Source organism: Mustela lutreola, chromosome 1 (genome assembly GCF_030435805.1).
Source record: "Mustela lutreola isolate mMusLut2 chromosome 1, mMusLut2.pri, whole genome shotgun sequence".
Classification (NCBI taxonomy): Eukaryota; Metazoa; Chordata; class Mammalia; order Carnivora; family Mustelidae; genus Mustela; species Mustela lutreola.
The window spans coordinates 176,596,648-176,619,534 of record NC_081290.1 but is presented as its reverse complement, the minus strand read 5'-3'; the positions used below and the strand labels follow the sequence as shown (position 1 = coordinate 176,619,534).

At 41.2% G+C, this 22,887-nt stretch overlaps 1 protein-coding gene across 5 annotated transcripts in view; it reads right to left on the bottom strand.

The window, feature by feature from the left end:
- The window catches only part of DYNC2H1 (dynein cytoplasmic 2 heavy chain 1), a 256,619-nt gene that overhangs the window by 142,585 nt on the left and 91,147 nt on the right, over positions 1–22,887 (bottom strand). For 3 of the 5 annotated variants that reach the window (XM_059179365.1, XM_059179376.1, XM_059179370.1), the window contains exons 56-65: positions 20,368–20,481; positions 19,663–19,823; positions 18,940–19,063; positions 18,006–18,127; positions 15,802–15,888; positions 12,918–13,044; positions 7,833–7,974; positions 7,144–7,253; positions 2,067–2,087; positions 605–703 (exon numbers count right to left, since the gene is read on the bottom strand). In XM_059179365.1, coding sequence (XP_059035348.1) covers positions 605–703; positions 2,067–2,087; positions 7,144–7,253; positions 7,833–7,974; positions 12,918–13,044; positions 15,802–15,888; positions 18,006–18,127; positions 18,940–19,063; positions 19,663–19,823; positions 20,368–20,481 — 1,107 coding nt within the window. The remainder of the gene's footprint in view (positions 1–604; positions 704–2,066; positions 2,088–7,143; positions 7,254–7,832; positions 7,975–12,917; positions 13,045–15,801; positions 15,889–18,005; positions 18,128–18,939; positions 19,064–19,662; positions 19,824–20,367; positions 20,482–22,887) is intronic. The other 2 variants (XM_059179368.1, XM_059179382.1) reach the window with 2 other exon arrangements.

The following is a 22,887-nucleotide window of genomic DNA, read 5'->3' as shown; positions in this document are numbered from 1 at the left end:
AATTACACTAGGACTTTCTCAAAGAGAAAAAAACACAACAAAAACCTGACCCCAAATAATTTTCTCAGCACGATAAATATGGCAGTGAGAGCTCACGACTATGATTATGTTTTGCGAATCGACGTGTCTCCTGCTGGGACATGAGAGATGCTTACCGGTGAGGTGCGGGCACAGGACATGAAGAGAGGCGCGGAAAGAAAGCACCGTACACTGCAGGTCCAGCAGTCTCTCTCCAAGCAGTGTTGGGAACTCTTCCTTCTCTGGGAGCCTATACTGACGGCTTTGATCATAATGCCATGTAAATGCTCATGTAACTGTCTCTCTAACCTCCCAGACCGGCGTCACCACGAGGACAGACATGCGACTGACTACCTTACTCACTAGCAAATTCCTAGGGTTTAGATTAATGCCTAGCATTTAGAGCCATCAAATAAATATTCTCATCCCTTTCGTAGTAAAGCTACGAAAAGTAAAGCTACCTTCCCTGGGTCCCACGCCAGGTATGTCACAGTACCGAGTCTGTGCCTCCTGAATACAGACCCAGAACTGCGCCCACCGTGACACGCGGGTACCAGTTCGTGTCTCAATTTTAAGTCATACAAACCTGCTGATTAATGACTTCCAAACGCGAGTCTTTCAAATGTGTCTTCAGCCACTCTGTAGCTTGAGAAGAAGGGTCTATAAGGAATGGGCATACTTGACTCTAGTTCCAAAAAAGAAAAAAGTTATAAGCTTTCATCAGATGGAAATAATTTCCCGAAAAAGGTGAATCCATTACTGAGTGAGTTTTCTCTCAGGTTCGGAGAAGGTACATACACAGCCCTCAGGAGGGGGTAAAGGTGCAGTTCTGAGCCACACCCAGGGGCTGTACCAGTCCACTTCAGAGCTACCGGAAATTCACATTAGAAAATGAAATGCCACCACAGTAAAATACGAACAGTCCCCTCACTACACGGTAACTCAGAGGACGTACAGCGAACTACAGGGAGCGAGGCTCCAGTCCCAGGGTGACATCACTCGCACCTGTCTTCTGGCTTTGAAAAGACACAGTCAAATTATTCCAAACTTTATATATGCTTCGGTTGAATAAGCCATAAAGACCTTAAAGAGAAGTATGAACTCATCATAAAAGTATTGTTCAAATAATTATCAATATAACATTAATTTTTAGAAAGCAGTATGGCTAACATTATAAAAGGAGCATCCTAGGAAAGATGTAGCTTGTAGATTAAGATCTAATGAACTAGGAACTAAGCCCATTACAGGGTACCCTGAAACAGAGAGTTAGACACCAGTGGAAATGCACTAAACACACAGTGTCACTTAGCAGGTGAAAAGAAGCCAATGATAGAGATATGATTAATAAAAATATATATAAGTAGACGAATACATACATTGGCAAGTTTGAAAGTCTAATATTACAAACATTGTTACCCAGTAAATCAGCCCTAAATAATAACTGACCTAATTTTTCTTACATGTTCATACTTAGAAAACTGTGATGCAGTCGGGCAACAGGGTTAAGGAAGTGCACGGACGTGCAGGTGACATGAAGACGTAGCCCTGAGGAGCACCTAACACAGGCGCAGAAACTATTTCAGGGACACACCAAGGAGGCTGAGGGTAGGGACAATCTGCCCCAGGGACAGAGAGCATTTTGTCAGCAATGTTGCTTTGGACAGCTGGTGGTCATAAAGACTTGACTGACAATAAACTGGCTTTATTATTGTTTTTAAATGCCCTCCAAGCCACAACACCCCCTTTTTGCTTGCACCTGGAACGGACCGCTCAGGTCCCCCAGAGTCCCCCCCAGTGGCACAGGGCAGTAGGATCCCCTCTCAAGCTAGTCTCTCTCTAGCTATTCCCACTTACTGCTCCGTCACAAAAACATGCCTCTCCTAGCAGATGAGGTTTGGTACACAGCCTTGTATGTACTTCCTGTGTACCACACCTACACTGGAGATCTAATTTTATGCTAGTATTCAGGAGCAAGCATTTCACCAAACTACAAGATTTTGCCCAATCACACAAACAAGGATTTTAAAGTTTAAAAAAAACGTTCTTACCCATGATTCCAAACCAATGATCTGATGCAATTAAAAAAAAAACAAACATATTTCAGTAGGACCAAAAACATGCCCTAGAATGCCAAAGAGCACTTACAATTTTGATTTCATGCTATTTATACTCCTCCAGAGAGATTTAGACAAAATCTCTGAGGTGTATTTTAATATGATTATGTTTAATGTCATGTGATCCATGATTAAATGTCATCAAGTTCTCCATGTAACAAATTACAATAAATCCAAATATGATGAGCTTTCATTTATTCATGAGTTCATTCACCTACCACATGTTGAACTACTACTAAGTCAGACAATATGAGGGCTACAGAAATCAGGAACGCACCCGCTTACCCTCAATGACATCACACCCAGGAAAGACACGGAAACTGACAGTTCCGTAAAGAACACACAAGAGTCTACAGGCAGGGCACAGGTGGGTTAGGAAAGCCGCTAGAAAGCATTTCAAATCAAACTAAGTCAGCAGAAAGAAACAATACTTAGCCTGGAGAAGAAGTAGAAACAGCACATCAGGCAAAGGGAAGAACATTGACAGACAGGGGGAGAGAAAGCCCGGCACAATCTGGAAGATGGCAGAGCCTGGCAAGCCTGGAGTGAAGAAGCAGAGGCCGGACGGTGCACGGTACAGGGCAGGAGCAGTCTCGGTGCTTCGGGTCTTACTACGCTGTGCCTACGAATGACAAGTTTATACTGCAAGCAACGGAGAGTCACCGAAATCTACTGATCAGAGTGTTGTCTTGATAAGGTTAGTAAGGTGGAAAGAGCACTCCTCCGGCGGGGAAGGAGTGATGCGGGGGGCCAATGACCGCCAGTGTATTCATCCAAAGCCTCACTCCGCAGCCGAAGCGAACCCACTGGCCGTGGTCGCGGTTAGAGCAGGATAAATCCACAACGCTCCTGAGATGTAGATGTGACAAGATGTGTTGAGGAACTGGCTGAGTGGAAAACTAGAGAGACAAAAAGTGACTTGCGGATACGCTGCTTACTCTCCTGGGCCAGCACAGACATCCCCACGGGTAGAATAAGAGAGAGCAAGTCACGGGGAGGAGGAGGAGAGAAGATCCTCAGTGTGCAAAGCTACCTTTGCCCACCTGCACGCCCACTCCATGTGTCTGCGATGGGCCATCAGTCGTCCAGCACTAACCGACATCTAGCCCAAACCGACGAGCACACTGCCCACGCTAACTGATCAGACTCCTTCTGGGGAGAGGGCACGGACAGTGTCGGGGTGGGGGGTGCAGACGTATCTCCAGTGCCGGAGCATAAACTCTGGTAACAGCAAACCAGGAGCCACCAACGGCCATCCTTGACACAGGGCAGACAGAACCTAGCTGGGAGTGAGTCTGTCTGTTGAGATGGGTTGGGAAAACAATGTCCTGGTGACACCATTTGAATCCTAGAGCTGGTCTCAATGTTTTCAACATCTCGGTTAACTTAAAAGCACAAGCTCCCTTTTTTCCTTCTTAAATTTATTATGCTTGGCCATTAAAAAAAATTCTTGACTAAAAAAAAAAATTTTTTTTAATTTTTAAAAATTTTTAACGATTAATTAGAGACAGAGACAAGTGACTACACCCTTCTGTGCTGCAATGTCCTTATCTATAAATAGGGTAACACATGGACCAGACAATGCTGATTTGAAAATCCAGTGAGACAGGGGTTGAAGTGTTTTCCCTGTGTTCATTCATAGTGATACATGTACGAAATAGTATGAGTGCTTCAGTGTCACTATTACTTATTTGAGATTTATTTGCAAAAAAAATTTTCCCTATGTGATCTACCTATAAAATTTTGTGTTCTTTAAGATCCAATTAATTTGCATTTCCTCAACATACACTAAATGTCAGAAAGGAAAATAATCTCAGAAATTTTGTGTGGTTTTAAAAAATTTTGAAAAAAAAATTTTATGTGGTTAAAAAAAAAAATTGACACTGAACTGTCTATGAACAATAACATTCAGGGGCGCCTGGGTGGCTCAGTGGGTTAAAGCCTCTGCCTTCGGCTCAGGTCATGATCCCAGGGTTGTGGGATCGAGCCCCATGTCAGGCTCTCTGCTCAGCGAGAAGCCTGCTTCCTTCTCTCTCTCTGCCTGCCTCTCTGCCTACTTGTCATCTCTGTCTGTCAAATAAATAAATAAAATCTTAAAAAAAAAAAAAAGTGACATTCAATACGTCTTCACAAGAAAAAATTTGCGAAATCTAAATCAAGAAAAATTTATAATACTGTAAGATTTAAATTAATCACCTTTCCCATCTCCTTTTGGGATACTTTTCACTCATACCTCCCCCGTGGTTTCTAAGCCTTAGGGCTCTGTGCTACCACTGGGTCCTACCCACAATATTGGAAAGATCACAGAAATTATCACCCAGGCCAGGACACTCTGGAGAATAAAAGGAGAGCTAATATTAATTACATCAGGACCACAGATAAGAATCACAGGACAGGCAATCCAGGACACAGGGTCCCCATGGCCACCTTCTTCCCAGCTCATAAGGACACAGGTCACGGGAACCTCTTGTTGATGTACTTAAACTAACTCCCATCACAAGGTCAATGGGAGACCGTTAGTTGACTGTTTCCTCTTCCAGACATTATTGCACTTCAGTAGTTAGTTTAACACAAATACTTCTGTAAGACAAACAAAGGAATAATCATGGACACAAAGGCTCTATGTAGGACCACTGACGGAGAGAGAGCTGCAGACCGTGAATGTGGGAAAGCCCCCAGGAGAGGGAGAGCGTCAGGAACACGCTAGCGGTATCCATGAGATGAGCTACATCTTTCAATCCAAATTACACTGGACTCATCATGCCTAGTCATGTTTAATTCAGGGAAAACTTCCCAGAAATCCAATTTGTATCCACTTAGACATCTAATGCCACATACACCATTTGAGCAGGTCTTATAGATGTGGGCTATCCAATCATGGCCTCACCCACAAGAGCTTACTCTACGTGCAGACTACTTGAGACCTGAGACAGAGGCTGACTAGAGTGCAAATGCATCCCCCCCAAAATAACTAATTACCCTAATACACTTTTTCATATGGTTTTTGTCATATAGATGCATATAAATATCTACAATAAATATGGCAACATTAAATACAAAGTAAATCTAAGCTTATTATTAAAATTAATTCCAAAAACAATCTGTCCTATATTCATCATGAAAGATCATTCAAAACACAAAAGTAAACATTTTCAATTAGTATCGTCAGGAAAAAAAATACTGTGATAATTTTTTTTTTTCTAAAGCCTCACCCCCCTGATTTCTTATGGAATAAAAAAAGAATAATATTTAAACTCTTGTGTTTTTTAAATCTGCAAGTGATTGTTTACTTAGATTGCTAAAAAAAGAAGATGAGGTGAATATGAAACTTTGGGCAAGGAATAACCAGATAAAAAGCACCAACTATGGAGAGAGCCCAAATGTCCACTGATTGATGAATGGATAAAGCAGCGGTGCTATATATATGTATGTGTAACTGTATGTGCATGTGTATATGTATGTATGTGCAGGTGTATCTGCATGTGTATACGTATACATACATGTATATGTACACACACACACACACACACACACACTGGAACACTAGTCGGCCATCAGAAAGAATGAACTCTTGCCATTTGCAGAGACATGGCTGGAGCTGGAGTGTTTATGCTAAATCAAACAAGTCAGAGAAAGACAAATACTACGTACTCTCACTCACATGCAGAATTTAGGAAAGAAGGCAGCTGAGATTCAACGATACAGAACAAACGGAGGGTTGAGAGAGGGAGGTGGGCTGGGGATGAGCTAAATGAGGGATGGTTGTTAAGGAGGGCAATTGTTGTGAGGAGCACTGGGTGTTATACGTAAGTGATGAATCACTAAATTCTACTCCTGAACCAATTTTACCATATATATTAACTAATTTGAATTTAAATAAGTTAAAATTTTTTAAAAGTATACACACTTTTTTATATAATGTAATGAATTTATTTATCTACATAGAGTTCCAGATTCGTGATTCTACTGTGAAAAACAATGATGGAAAATGTTTTAAAAGAGGAAAAAAAATCAATGCTTTAAGAAGTCAAGACCGTTGGCTCTTTGGTCAGCAACTGCTCTGCTGGGAAGGCAGCAGTGCAAGGAGCCAAAGCATGCCAGCTGGCCGACAGCCCAATCAGAGGACCTTGCTTCATCCAGGAGCGCGGGGCCCACAGTACAAATGCCGTAAGACTGTGGCTGGTGTGACCTAAAAAGGAGCATTCAATGTTCACACTTCATGGGAGCTATGACTGAGACAGTGTGTGGGCAGAGAGGAGGGGCTGCAGGGAGCAAAGAAGAAACTGGTGTACGGAGTAAAGCACACTGAGACAGAAGCAACAGGGGAGCACCTGTCGGCACAGGGACAGCCATCCTCCCACAATCTGTTACGTCACACAAAGGGGCACCAAGCTAATGGTAAAAATCTTTCTTCACTAGAAGAACTACCAATTTGTATATCAGAGATGCAATTTGATTTTCCCATTAATCGTGCTAAGAAGGCTGTAAGAGTTTCACATTTAAACAATGATTTGAGAGAAATACACATTATGGGAAAGAACAATTTTCAAAAAATGCATATCGTTATCCCTAACCTACAACTCCAAACTTACCTCACTTCACTTTGTAGAACTTTGTTTTGTAAAACACAGTAAAATAAAATGGTAAAATCATATACTGCAGATGCAGGAACTATACAACAAGGTGAATCAGGTACCACTAAAATATTTCCATTACTATTAGGGAGTTCAATTTAGAATTTTTTGTCATGAAAATAATGTCACTTTAGTTTACACTTTTATGTAAACTAAAAGTAAAAGGTAAGGTAAAAAAAAGTAAAGGTAAAAAGTAAATTATAATGAAAATTGCAGATTCACCAGCCAAATCATAAATGGATTTTCATTCCCAAAATAACTTCACTTTCACGTAATGAAAAGAATAACTGTGAAAGCCTAAGAACCTGAAAAAGGTGCTGCCTGAGGCAAGTTTCCACAGGAACACTTCCAATGAGAAATGAAAACTGATTAATTACCTGTAAGATAACAAGAGCATTTTCTATGGAAAGGTCATCTGATGGTAGGCCTTCACTTTTCCAAATTAACTGCTCACTTTCAGTACAAAGAAATCTCCTTAGATCAAATTCTGAAAAGTTTAAGATATTAATATTTCACTACAGTGATCATGTACTTGACAAGGGGAAGGGAACAAACCTATTTAAAATATACTCAAACAAAAATCCCATGGCCATCCTTTAATATTCAATCCATTCTTCCCCCTTCAGCATAAGAAGGGGGATAGAAGTTTAAGACAAAAAGTGCAAAGGAATGGAACTCAGTGAAATTATATTTTTTATATATTTAATATATATTTCACAACTATAATAATTTGAGGAAACCACAAAATTCACAAGGAATTTTGGAGTTCCTACATCTAATTTTATCATATAAAATTACTGTAAAAATCAATATATTAAAATATTTAACTGCAATCATCCATTATCAAAAATACTCCATGGTCTCATAGAGTGATTTTAGGAATAGAAGAATCATTGCAACAAAACAATTCAGAGAACAATTACACAATGGAGCAAATCTAAAAATAGATTTGGTTTCTTTTAGCTTACAGAAAGTTTTTCTCATTTAGAAAAAGTTAAATGGCAAAAATTAAAAGATGCATTTTTAGGATATTGAAATTTCACAACATGAATGACTCAATACAAACTTTCAAGACAAGCTGACTTGGTCCATTCTTCTAAGCAGGTTTTCCTCAGACCTTCAGGAGCAGCAGAAAGATACGTGATAAATGCAGCCGCAAGCTGAGCTCTCTTAGGAAGAGTAGCTAATTCCTCTGTTATCTCTACAACCTGGACAAGACATGAGAAAGCAGGTGGGGGAGTAGGGTACAGAGATGTTCTGACATGTGAAAAACATGACAGCCTCATAAATCAGAGTCCTGACCATAGAAGACAAAATCATGCACTGGTTTAACGTAATAACCCCTGTCCTGAACACATCCGGGGAGTGTAAAAATACCAACGAGATCTCTCAGACCCTGCTGGAATTTTAAAAATGTATGACATATCACTGTTAGTTGTAAAGATGAGCATATTTTGTCATTGAACATTCCTAGTGAAGCAGAACTTTCATCCCAATGACAGTTAAATACTGTGAATTAGCGTCACTGGGTAAGACACTATTAAGCGCAGACCGTACGAGCAAAGGCACAAAACAAAACTAAGAAAGCAGAGACACTCGTTAGCTAAAAGCATAGTGTGGCTATGGAAGGGCAGAAAGAGGAGCCACACGGAAGACACGAAAAGGGAGAGGCAGACGTTACGGGTGCAGGAAGCACACAAAGGAGATTCTGTTGTGAGCTGCGGTAGGAATGATCCACACGAGTATTTCAACAGGGCGGAGACCGCTGTGATGAGACCGGGGTTAGGAAGACGGTCAGTACACAGATGGGGAATGCACCAGTTTAAGGGCCGGGTAGGAGGGAGACAAGTTAGGAGAATTCAGGTAAAAAAATAAATAAAAGAAACGGCCTGAAAGACAGAAGACAAATACGAGGGATATTTGCAAATGGATATGACAAGCAAATAAGGAAATCAGACCCGATGACTAGCAGTGACACCCAATCAGCAATCAAAAAACTCCCAATAATCACAAGTCCAGGACTGTACGGCTTCACAGGTAAATCCTACCACGTATTTAAAGAAGAGTTATTATCTATTCTTTCTATAATACACTAAGTAAAATAAGTCATAACAGAAAGACAAATAGCATACAATTTCACATCTATGAAGCATCTAAAAAACAAAATGAATGAGTAAACAAGCAAAAAGCAGAACCAGATCCATTAATACAAAAAACAAAGTGTTGGTTTAGGGGATGAACAGAATGGGTGAAGGCAGGAGACACAGGTTCCAGTTATGGAATGAGTAAGTTGTGGGAATAAACAGCACAGCATACGGAACAGTCAACGACAACGCAATCATGTTGTCTGGTGACAGACGGCAGCTGCACTTGCTGTGAGCGCAGTGTAATGTATAGACTGTTCAATCACTACGTTGTACACCTGAAACTAATACAACATGGTGGGACAACAGTACTCAAAACATTTTAAAATAGTAAAAAATAAACAAAAATACGTGTTCATCTCAAAGTATTCCGAAAAAATAGAAGAGGAAGGAAAATATCTAAATTCACTCCATGAGGCCAGCATTACCTGATACCAAAACCACAAAAAACACTACAAAAAGAAAGAAAGAAAGAGAGAGAGAGAGGAAAGAAAACCACAAGCCAATGTTTTTGATGAATGAAGATGTAAAAGCTTTCAACAAAATATTAGCAAATCAAATTCCACAGTACATTTTAAAACATCCTACAATCAAATGGGATTTACCTCAGGAATGCACAAGTGCTTCAATATTTGAAAATCCAACAACGTACTACACCACATTAGCAAGAAGGATAAAAGCTATATGATCATCTCAAGAGATATAGAAAAAAAACTTTGACAAAATACAATATGTTTTCATAATAAACACACTCAGCAGAGTGGGTTTAGACAGAACATACCCGAACGTAATTAAAGTCATATATGAAAACACACAGCTAACATCATACACAATGGTGATGAAAACTTTCCATCTAGGATCAGGAAGAAGACAAGGATGTCCACTTTCACCACTTTCATTCATCATAATACTAGATGTCCTAGCCAATCAAACAAGAAAAAAAAGTACAAAATGCATCCAAAATGCTAGGGAAGAAGTAAAACTATCACTATTTGCAGAAAACATGATAGTATACATAGAAAACCCTAAAGACTCCACCAAAAAATTATGAGATCTGATCAATGAATTCAGTAACGTTGCAGGAAACGTGCCAGTAATTATTTCAAATGTAAATGTACTAAACACTCTAACCAAAGACACAGGGTGTCAGGATGCATAAAAAGAAAGAGAGAGAGAGAGACCCATCAATATGCTGCCTACAAGGGACTCATTTCAGACCTAAAGACACCAGCAGATGCAAAGTGAGGGATGGGGAACCATGTGTATTGCTAATGGACGTCAAAAGAAAGTCAGACGGGCAATACTTACATCAGAGAAACTAGACTTTTTTGTTCTTGTGTTTCTGTCCTGCGTTGGTCTCAGGGTGATACCAGCCTGATGGAATGACTCTGAACGTGTTCCTACTCTGTCATGATTTGTAAGATTTTGATACAGATTGATGTTTTTTATGTCTGGCAGAATTTAGCAAGGAAAGCACGTGGTCTTGTATTTTCTGTGCTAGGAAATTCCCAGATCCTAATTCATCTTTCATTCTTGTTGGTCTAAGGTTTCCTATTTCTTGAATTCACAATTCATGATTCAATCACGGATAACCTGCCCATTTTCTAAGTTATCTGACTTGTTAGTATACAAGTATTGTTTATAGTAATTTGTTACCACATTACGTACTATTTTTGTACTATTTTTCTCTTACATTTCTCATTTTGACTTACAGTCTTCTTTTTCTTAGTTAATGTAGGTAAAACACTGCCATTTTTGTTTACTTTTTTGGAAAAACTGGTCATTATTTTCAATGTTTTATTACTGTTTATTTTGGTCATTATTTCTAATTTTTTTTTCTTTCTTTTGTCTACTCATTTCAGCTAAGTTTCTTCTTTTCCTAGTTCCTTGGGCATCAGGTTGTTTTTTTTTTTTTTCTTCATCAACCATTGATAGCATAAGTTTCATTCTAACATCTAGTTTTGCTGTATCCCACAGGTTTTAGAATATTGTTTTTTCTTTTTTTTTTTTTTTTTTGCTTTGAGACATACTTTGATTTGCTCTTTGATTTCTTATTTGGCCTACTACTTATACAATAGTATGTTGTTTAATATTTATATATTAAATATTTAATATTTACATTGTAGATTTTCCGACTCTTTTTTATTGTTTATCTTTATTTTTGTCTCATTGTGGTTGGAAGACATACTTGGTATAATTTCAGTCTTCTTAAATTTGTAATATTTGTTATGTCTCTTTTTATGTGATTTTAATCAAGGGATTTGTCTGTGTATACTTAAAATGTGTATTCTAGGGGCGCCTGGGTGGCTCAGTGGGTTAAGACCTCTGCCTTTGGCTCAGGTCATGATCCCAGGGTCCTGGGATCGAGCCCCACATCGGGCTCTCTGTTCAGCGGGGAGCCTGCTTCCTCCTCTCTCTCTGCCTGCCTCTCTGCCTACCCGTGATCTCTGTCAAATAAATAAATAAAAATCTTAAAAAGAAAAATGTGTATTCTATTTTTTGGATGGAATTTTTTTACAGATCTTTTAAAACTGTGTATTCTGAAGTATGCTTTAAGTAAAAAATGTTCTTGTTGAAAAAAAAACAGTAACTTGAGCTGAGGGTGCTCATTTAACAGAAAGCTTATCAGAGGTGGGGTGGGCAGGGGGCGGGGGCAAGTGAAGAGCACAGCCACCATGAGGAGCACTGAATGACGATGTACAGAACTGCTCAGTCACTATAGTGCATCCCGAAACCAGCGTAACACCGTACGTTAACTACACTGGAATTAAAATAAAAAAACATAATATAAAAAGAAAAAGAATGGATAAAGAAAACACACACACACACACACACACACACACAATGGAGTTATTACTCAGCCATAACAAAGAATGAAATCTTTGAACCCTAGAGGATATTCTGCTAAATGAAACAAATCAGGCAGAGGAAAACAAATTCCACATGATTCCACTTACCTGTGGACTCTAAAAGTCAAACACACAAACCAAAAACAGAAACAGACTCGTGACTACGGAGAACAAACTGAGGAGTGCCAGATGCGAGGGGTAGGAGCGGAGGGTGGGAGAAGCAGGTGGAGAGGATTAAGAGGGACAGACTTCCAGCTATAACATAAGGTCGTCACGGGATGTGACGTCCAGTGCCGGGAACACAGTCGGTAATGTTCTAATAATGCCGTATGGTTGCAGGTGGAAATGAGAGGCGGCACCGAGACCTACTGTGCTGAGCAGGTTATAATGCACGCAAGTGCCACACCACGATGTTGTGTACCTGAAACTAATGTAATACGCAAGTCAACTACAGTTCAGTAACAAGATAAATAAATATAAAAGGAAAATGAAACCTGGACCCAAAAAACAGACACCACAGAGCTAAGCAGTTTAGAAACACAGCTCTGGTTGGCGTCCTGGTGGAGGGGACGTTGCTAAGACTGAATGAAGTGCCCCCAGGATGGCTGCAGGGACAGGAACCCAGAGGGGGACCATGCCATCCTGGATGCACGCAGGACAGTCCAGTTGGGGGGGATCCAATGGATTCAAGAAAAACCCACCAACCAACCAGAAAAAAAAAGAAAAGAAAAGAAAAAGAGAAAGAAAAAAGAGACAGCACTTGGATAAAATCAAAATAACAGAGTGTTTGTAGAAGTAAGTGGCCAAGAGTGTCCAATCCTCAGCTTGTAGTCCCAGACAGGCAAATCCAACAGGATTTCCAGAGAGTGCCACACCTCCCCTCAAGTCATGTTCGTCCCTGCTATCCCGCTGGTGACACACACAATGACCAGAAAACAGGCGACCCTCAGATGCCCTCACACAGAAACATTCTGCCTGATGACAAGCTTCTGTTATGGCCACGAACGTCTACACCGCTGACCCTCAGCCAGCTCCACGTGCACGGCTACTGTCCTCCTGTTTCCTTTTCTTATTGAATACATTACACTGTGGGTTTTGTGTGTTTTAAAGGGAGCTTCTCTTTCTGTCACCCTCCACCACCACCCCCGCCCAGCACACCTGAGCGTTCCAGCGCTTGTGCTCTCTGTCGAGCTGACTGATGAGAACTTGGGCGGCCTGGATTGTCTCCTGCGCTCTGCTCACTTCAGCTTCCAGTTTGGCGGCTTCTGACGTCCTGCTCTGGAATCTGTGACAACAGTAGCATCAGTTAAAGGCAAAGGGACGTGAGAGGGATTTGACTGAATGATCCTTAGGAAAGTGAGCTTTTGTCTAAGAATGTAGTTAACGGTAATACTGATAGTAATCGTGTTCAAGATTATCGCCCACAGAGCAGACACACCAGTGCGCGGATCTGCACACAAACTTCACGTGACGTTCAGGGCCCGGGAAGTCAGGCCCCATCGGCTGCTTCAGTTTTCCATCGTCCAAACCTCACGTCAGCCTCGAAAGGACAAACACGCTATCCTCTACCTGCTTCTTCAGGATGTGCCACGTGCCTGGAACCCTTCTAGCCCCTTTCTTACCCCTTCCTCGCCTGCATTCTAACTCCTTCAAATATCTACCTATCAAAAATATAAATAAAAGTTTAAAAATCATTTCAAATATCCAACCCAATACATATATATTTTCCCAATGTGCCCATTTGCCCAGGTTTATAACTGCCCTTTCTAATTATTTTCCTTAAAAAATGCTTGTACAAGGGCGCCTGGGTGGCTCAGTGGTTTGGCCGCTGCCTTCGGCTCAGGTCATGATCTCAGGGTCCTGGGATCGAGTTCCGCATCAGGCTCTCTGCTCAGCAGGGAGCCTGCTTCCTCCTCTCTCTCTGCCTTCCTCTCTGCCTACTTGTGATCTCTCTCTGTCAAATAAATAAATAAAATCTTAAAAAAAAAAAATGCTTGTACAAGGTTGTTGTTTTATGAAATGAAACAGTAACATTCCAGCTGACTACCTAGTCCTTCAACAAATACGTAAGTACTTAGAAAATGCCCAGGATTGTGCGAGGCATGAGAAACAAAACAATAAGCAGCAACGAAAAAGCAGATCATGTAATCCTCAGAACAGGCCTGTCTGAACAGGTGGCGTCACGGGTGCCCCCCGGAAGCAGCAGGGGTGTGTAGTACACAGATGGGCGCATCAGACGCCACGCTCCATGGACTTGCAGTGCGCACCTTGTGGCCTCTCCGAGTGCCCAGCACCTTCTTCACTATACAAAGGAGCCAGACTTGGCTTTCCAGTATGGTGGCCGCCAGCCCTATGTGGCTACTTAAATCTAAATTAAGAGTAAACAATATATGAAATTCAATTCCTCTTCCGTCCTACTGCCCACACTTCAAGGGCTAGTGGCTACCGTACTGGAGAGTGTGGGCTAGAGAGCCTCCCGGCCCCTCATCAGGCTCCACGCATGGCTCTGCTCAAGGCCGGGAAGCAGAGACCACACGTACCCAGCTCAGCAGCTCAGGCTGTGCACAAGGTTCTGCCGTAGGCACTCGCTGAGTTAAGCTAACTTGCATGTTTCTGTATAAGTTGCACTAAAATGACAAATGTCTCAATTCTGTCAAGTTAGAATTATAAAATTGATAGAACACACTTATTTTTCAACTATTTCTTTCTTCGGTCCTATACAAGAATGTAAGATTGTCACTCACAACCTAGGGTCGGTTAAACCTTAATTAAGGATCAAGTAAACGGCTATTAACTAGTATTGACTTATTCTTAATAGTGACTCTAACCTGGAAAATGCCATTCCATTTTACTTAAAATTCAAATTCTGAAGGTTTTTTTTTTAAATCATCCTCCCACAATACTGACAGGATGGTGCCGTGATTAACAACAGGGACTTTAGGGAGTGAGATAGTCTATGATCCACTGCCAGCTTTGTCGGTGACTGACTGTCCAAGCCAGGCGCACACACCTTCCCCACGTGCAGAATGAAAGCATATCCCCTCCTCAGGTTTATGTGAGTTACTAACGATGACACATACGTAAAGTGTCCAGGACAACAGCCAACACACGGCTGCCACCTACAAATGACCCAGTAAATACTGGACACCTGGCTGAAGAGTAAGCACAGGCTCTCAGCATATGACACTGCAAGGAAAAAGTACGTTTCTCGTGCTTCTCCAATTACACCCAGAAAAAAATGATGAAGTTTCTTTCCTTATCTATAACATCAAAAAAATTCAGAAATACTGAAAACACTGGATGTATGGGTCTAAGATTTCTTTTCTGGTTTTTCTTTTCTCTTCAAGTAAATATATATAAGCATAAACAAGATGATTATTTCCTGTGTGGAGAAAATAAATAATAGTTTTCAGTCTGATGGGTCTCTTTCTTGGTACAGTAATCTATATTTCTTCCATAAAAAAGGAAGGAAAATGGAACACATCACTTAAAAAAAGGTTTGTATTTAGAAAAGTTTGAGTCTTACAAAACTAAAAGCAAGTGATAACATAACATCGTATTTAATCACATCTTCTCCCACTTCCCAATTTTTAAGTGCAATCTTGCATGAGGGAACATGTTTTTAAACACTCAGAAGAACAAAGCTAAAAGGACAGAACAGTCTCTTACGAGACCCTGCGCATCAGGCAGGTTGCAGGTCACGGGAGGCAGTCTGGAGAGCACGGCAATGCGGACGCCAGCGTTAAGGACTGTGCCCGTGACCCCCTGCATCCCAGCCCTCCGCCCGGGGCCCCAGTGCTCAGGAGCAGACACAGGGACAGCTCCCCGACTGCAAATATACTTGTTCCTATTCCAAGTCACTGCTGAAAAAAGGAAAACCTTCAGTATTATTTCAAGTGCTTCCCGACTTGAAAGTGATAAATCACTAAAGGAAGTGAAAATAATGATTATAAGATTTTCAAAACTAAAACATTAGTTGAGGTATGTTTTCATATATCCAAAATGCATTCTTTTTTCAAAATACATTTTAAACTTAACTTACTTCTCTTTGAGATCTGATACTTTCTGGCCAACAGAATTTAGAAGCTCCTCTAGTTTCCTTTTTCTGTCTTCAGTTTTCTTCAAATTTCTAAGATATAATTGTATAAGTTACTCTATTTTATATATCAATAACAGCAGAAACAGCCTCTTCTATCCCTTCCAAAGCCCTACCAAAATGAAACCAAGGGAGCGGAAAAAAAAAAAAAAAAAAGGTATTCATGTGCAAAGATAAAGAGAATGAAAGAGAAAAGGACCTCAATGGAGTAGCTTTAATAAAATTTTTTTTTGAAAGATGGTTAAGTGACATAATGGAATGCAAAAACCAAAAGTTCAGGGGCTGCAGGAAGAAAAGCCAAAGAAGAATGCCAAATGCTGGGGAACAGGGACAGCAGCCTCTGAGGGTGACAGAGCTGAACACAGAGAGTCTTCCAATAGCTGGTATCATCAACCCGTCAACCCCAGACCCCCTCCCACATGAGAAGGGACCATCCTCTTAACTCATCCCTGACAGTCGGGCTTAGAACCCTCACCCCCTGCCCCACACCCCGGGCAGAGAGTAGGAAGACTCTTCCAGAGAAGACGACTAGGCTCGCCCCCTCCCTGCAAAAATGCCACACTGCTGAGATGGAAATGACCCGCCCCCAGTGCTGCGCATGCACTTCGCACAGCCACCTAAAGGACTTCTCAGAACAGAGTGCAAGGCCTCGCACCCAGCACCCCCAGTGCCTCTGACTCAATGTGGACAGAGCTCAAAGGGGGCGATCTTCCCAACTTCCCAGGGGACGCTGATGCTGCCATTCTGGGGGTCTCGCTTGGAGAACTACTGTAATAGAATAAGGCCTTCGAAACCGTGAGATTAAACTACTGCTCGCCTAATGTCATACACCCAGCCCAGTCACTGGTCAGACACAGCAGCAACACCCGTAACTTCAGATGGGCAAGATGTCACAACGTTTTTCGACCTACATACCCTTTCTACTGTGGAGGATGTGTTCCAGAAAAATGAAGGACTACCCTAAGAAAGAGTAGGACCCGAAACAAAAGAACACAATCAGAAACAAGAGGAAGGGAACCTTGGTGAAGAGAAGTGTCAAGACAGCAGCTGTGAGTCGCAGGCCTGGGGGGACGGCCCACACAGAGCAGGACAGGAGGCTCCGAGGGAGAACAGAAAGGAAGAACACATACCACACAGAGGTTCTGAATGTGGGTGAGCTTCTGTTTTAAGGCTGTGGGTAAATATGTGGTATGTCCATACAAATCATAGTTAACTTTAACAAGGAGGAAATTAAAAAAAACAAAAAGATGTGCAAGAAAGGAAACATACCCCTAAGATACAGTATGTCTCAGCTGTGAAAAATACTTACTCTAAATCAGGGTAAAACCTGACATTATCCATTACACAAAAATATGTGACAAATTAACCCATATATATATAATATAATATATAATATATATATTATATATATGTGTGTGTATGTATGTATGTATGTGTACACACACATACCCACATATATATAAAACACACACACACATATATATACACACACACCACATGTATATATATCCCGCACATATATATAACCCACATATACTTCACATAAGTATAATGAGAAAAAGCAGCTCGGGTGGCTAACAACCTCCTCGTCCAGGGTAAGAGGAAATGAGGTCACACGTATATCAGGTGAGAATGTAACTTGTCTCTTGTTCTGCACTAGAACCAACGCTGACTTGGGCAACACCACCAGCTAAAGCAGTGAGCCCCAAAGTAAATGTGAAACTGTCCCCCTACCTGCCCAGACCATGTTTTGTGAATTATATATAACACATTTCCTCAAACTTGGAAGGAAAACACAAATCAAAAAACCCTAACTTTCCGAAACCTACTTTTTTTTTTGTACCACAGTAGAATTCATTCACAGAATGTTAGCTCTCTGTGAAAGAACTTGCACCAATTATCCTCCCAACAACATAGTAATGGCAGAGGGGAAAAATGAGTTGGTTCTGCTCTCTACCTTCTTTTAATTGCTTTTTCTTTTGGTCTGACATTGAATTTTATTTAACTGATTCACGTTACATGTTTTGATGTTGTCAGCTGTCTTTTTAGATATAAACAAGACATAAAACATAAACAAACCCCAATAATTAAGTCATTAAGTTGTGGCAATTAAGCAACAGTCAGACTTCTCTCTACCAGCTCTCACTCACGATTCGAGCCCCGCCTGCTCGGCTTCCAGCGGCCGGATGCGCTCCAGGACATGGGAGTACTGCACGTTGGCTTTAACCCACGCGGCCAGAGGGGCGGCCGCCGTGCTGGCTCGCTTTGCATTCTGGAAAATGCAGCACAAGTTAGCCAGCACCCTAATGTCATTTCAAATAAAAGCAAAGGTAATTCTAGTCTATTTTACTTAAGCATTTAATAATTTATCCCCCCCAATGAAGTTTTTGGTTGACAGTTAAAATAACAATAATGTGAATTATTATTTTCATTAAGATAACCTTGAACTTCTGCTTCAAAATGAATGTTTTTGAGCCACAGAGATATTTAATATAATGATATTTTATCAATACCAGCACTCCATTAGCTATGTTTGTAATGAACACATGTCTGTCCACAACGATGACCAAGCATCGGTTCTTCCTCTTCTGGCCCCGAGACACATCTTTACTGGATAAAAGCAACTCTGAAACCAGGTTACCAGTGTCAGAGATGCTGCACATGACACTTTGAATAAAAGGTCTTAAAAAAATACCAGAATCCTGGAAATCAAACTATTCACTAAAATGAGATGCAAGTACTGTAGGGCTTGTACAGGAAGGAAGTACAGGAAGTACAGGAAGGAAGAAAGAGAAACAGACCAGGCAAGTTCGAAGTCAAGACATGACAGAGGACTTCCAGCAGGTCAGAAGGTTCAACAGCACATAGGACACTAACGGTGCTCCCCAGCCCCAGCCCGGAGTCCTGCCCCCCATCTGCAGTCAAGCCTTCTGACACAGAATCCCTACGGCTTATCTTTTTTTTTTTTTCACTTTTAATTTTTAGACAGTGTAAATAATCAGTAATGAAAAGTCATCACATTCCAACAAGCAGAACATTATGCAGTCTGGGAAGGGAACAGATAGCACAGCTGTTAAAAATTACCTTTGAATCAAAAGATCCCTTATTTTTATAAAGAAGTTCTTCAACGCTCTCTCTTATTTCCTTTGGAATATTTCGTGCATCAAAAGTTGCTATGTCTTCTCTTACACCTCTTTTTGCAAGGAAACTAGAATCAAAACATTACTTCAAATGAGGCTACACAAAGTCTGTCACTTCTGACAGGAACACGGATTTAGGCCCTGCCCTCACCCCTTCCGCCCTGGTCTCACTCTGCCAAGAGTGCAAGCGTCTGAGAACAGGGACGATGTTCTCCCCTCAGTAAATCACAGGCAACACAGTGCTCTGTGCTGGTGCTGGCCAAAGAAATGACCACATTTACTGAGATTTCTTCAGGATCTCAGGCATTCCTTTCTCCCTCTGTGGACACTCATGTCACTTATTCTGGAGAAAAGAAAATGTAGATCTTGGCAGAGGATCACATGCAGTATCTTGAAATATTATAGCCAAGTGTGGAACTAGAGAACTAATGAGGCACAGCTCAAGAAACAATATAAGAAATATTTAAAAATATTAACAAGGGGCACCTGGCTGGCTCAGTCCGTTACTGCTAATCCGGGGAGTGACTGCTAATCCGGGGAGTGTGGGCTCGAGCCCCCTGTGCGTTGTAGACATGACTTAAAAATAAAGTCTAAATAAATGAATCAACCAATCAATGTGCATTTCACTAGTGAAATAACAACATTTTTTACAAATTCAAGAACTTACCTTTTCATGCTCACCCAAGACGTGTCGAAGATACCCATCAACCTTAAAACACCCTCTAGGATATCTCTGATGACATCGGGCGGCATGCGCAGTGAGCGAATCTCTGAAAGAGACTCGGGCTTAATGTTTCCAACAGCTAGTTTAGCTTCATTGACTAGAGGCTAAAAAGACAAAGACCACTTTTGATTTTCAAAAAACATATGTAAAAGTCACTAACTCTAGAAGTTATTGCATATTTGTCATTTTATTAAAAACAACTCGACTTATTAATACCCTTTCTCTTCAAACATCAAAATGCCTTGAAACACACAAAATACAAAATCTTCACATTCTTGCCACCATGACTGTAGGAGTTTAATTTAGAAAAATCCAATTTGTTTTGAGACAATTTGCCATTTTCAAGAAGCTCCTTACATTCTACAACCAGCTGGCTGATAACTTAGTAAGGAACCAAAAAAGGGGCCCAAGAGTTTGACTTAATTCCCCTACAGCACATTTTTCTCCTAGACGAACACCATGGTTCAGGGAAGATACAGATAGTCTCTGATGACCTTCCTTCTCCCCGCAGACCTCCCCAACCCCTTCTCCTCTGTGAAAACTCTCTTCTCCTGGTCGACAGCTAGGCCAAGCTGCTAACACCACTAGGACTCCTAGACACAGTTGGGAGTCAGACCCGGCTCAAACCACATGTCCACTGGAGCTCACCTGCACTTCTTTTAATTCATCGTCAATTTTATTTTTTCTTTCTTCAATTTTAACAACTTCTTCGGCAATTTTGTGCTTCAGTCTTTCAAGCTCTGTCTTTTGCTCACTAGCATCCTATGGGAATATTTAAATGGCATTCCAATTAATTTTCATGCACTCAGTATTTTAAAGCATTATATCAAAAATATAAGTTATCTTAAAATAACATTTTCTATTAAATATTTTTCTAATGTTAATTGACGTGAGAGTTTCTAAAATGCCTGGGAAATGAATGCTATAATTTACTATACGTTTATTATCAGGAAGTTTCAACGCTTTATTTGTTGTTAATTTTTCTGAAGAGCAAAGCAATAAATGCTTTTATATAAAAATCAAGCAACTCAGAATTGCAGAACTGAGAAAATTATCCTAAGACACATGTAACACTTGCAATGAATGATCCAGATGTTAGTACTACTATGCTCATCTCATACATGAAAAAATTGAAAATAAAATCTTCTATAATTCTAACAGCAAAGACTAACAATCCTGAGAGACTAGAGAATATTAAAACTTTGTGTTTCCATACTTTACTGTAGACAAAAGTTGAAATTGTGACAAATAATACGATGGTAAATAAATCAACAAAAACCAGTACAGAGTCCAACACTAAATTATATACTGGTGCCAGGTGTTTTTGGCCGTGCAAACATCCAGAATCCCGCATACATAAAGATGATGATTGTGCCTGATTCCATCTGGTTTGTCGATGCTTACTGAAAAACCAGAGAGGAAATTTTGTGAGGAAACTGTTCAAGAGCCCTCACAACGGTTCTCAGCTACATTCTAATCACTCGGGGAGCTTCAACACCAACCCCTGGTGCTCTGTTGCCAAAATATATTAAAATAATTCATCTGGGTGCAGTGAGGGCCCAGAAATATCTAAAGACGAAGGTGGTTTCAATCTGGAGCCAAAGTCGAGAATCAGGGCCCTGGCCCGCCCCTCTGCAGTCTCCCTGTCAGCCCCCTTGCCCAGCAGGCCCATAGGTGCTCGGCTGCCCACCTTCCAGTCCCCACCAGCGCCCTCAGGTGGGCGCTCCCGTTCTCCACCACACATGGACACTCCCTCAAGGGCCCAGCTCACATGCTGCTTCTTTTCTTAACCTGCTCCACCAACTGGAAGTTACCCCTCCTCGAGATTTCATGGTATTGAATTTGTACTTTCCTTATGTCACAAACCCGGAGCTGCAAGCTTTGGAAGTTCACACGGTTTTACATTTAGCTGTCTCTCCAGACTGGACTTCGAAATAAAATGATGAACCAAAATGTCTGCTTCTTATAACTAAGCAAAATTGCTGACTTACAAGATACATGGCCACTCTCCTGCATCTCAGCTAGACAATACCACTAGTTACAGTTGTAGAAAACCCATCTGCAAGCAGCCCGACCAGAGAGTGGCCCAGCCATCCCCGTGTGACCACGGCCCACGGCTCACCGGGTGCACACACTGCTCAACGGCCTCCTTTCGTAGACAACATCACCCTTCTCACAGACTTCGCGGGTTTCCTATCTCAAATTACTCCAGAGGTAAGTATGTGACAGGTATTTTTAATAATAAAAATGGCTGTCTGCTTTACATAAATATTTGTATTGTTCCCAAAATACCTTGAGGAAAAAGTGATGCTCAAGTTTTACAGCATGAAAATTACACTTGACTTTCTATTACATTGCTGACCAGGTCAGGTACTCGATAAAATCCTAGAAACACTTGAGTCTGTGCGTAACCATCACGTATCTGGAAATGTTGCCACTTTGGGGAGTTTCCCAGGTGCCAATGGAACTCTTCAGGCATATCAGGGGAAATCCTGATTCTGTTATTTGAGTCAGTCTAGACAACCCTCCTGTAAAGCTCACAGTCCCTGAGAACCCTCAGATCTCCAGTGAAGATGACCAAACTTACAAAGAAAGCTTCTCTTGTGAATAAGAATAAAACAATCAAGTATGAAAAATACCCAAGAAAACACAGCTGGGAAACAGAAGATCCCAGCAAGTATCCCCCAAGGCCTAACGCATCAATGAAAGAGACCGACAAAAGGGACGTGTGAAGCTAACGACCCTCCTGAGAGATACCATCACAGCAGGAATGAAACACCCATGAGAAGAATTAGAAAACGGGAAATTTTTAAAGGAAGTAGAGCAAAAAGAGGAGGACAAAGTTGAGGAAGCATAGGAACATTAGAGATGCAGAAGGGGAAGCCCACAGTCCAAATACTGAGCATCCTGGAGAGGGAAGACAGAGACATGGAGGGAGGGAAGTCCCGACCCCACACGGCAGGGAGCCTTCCTGGGAAGAGGGAGGGAAGAGTCCCGGGGGAGAAGCCACACGTGTCCAACACAGTGAACAGAAGTAAACCTAAGCCACGGCAGATCGCGTCACCTGCAGAACAACAACTTCCACAAAGTCTTGAGACAGAAAAAAGAAAACGATGACCTGCAAAGCACTGGAACAAAACGGAGCGTGGAGTGTTCCCATTACGACAA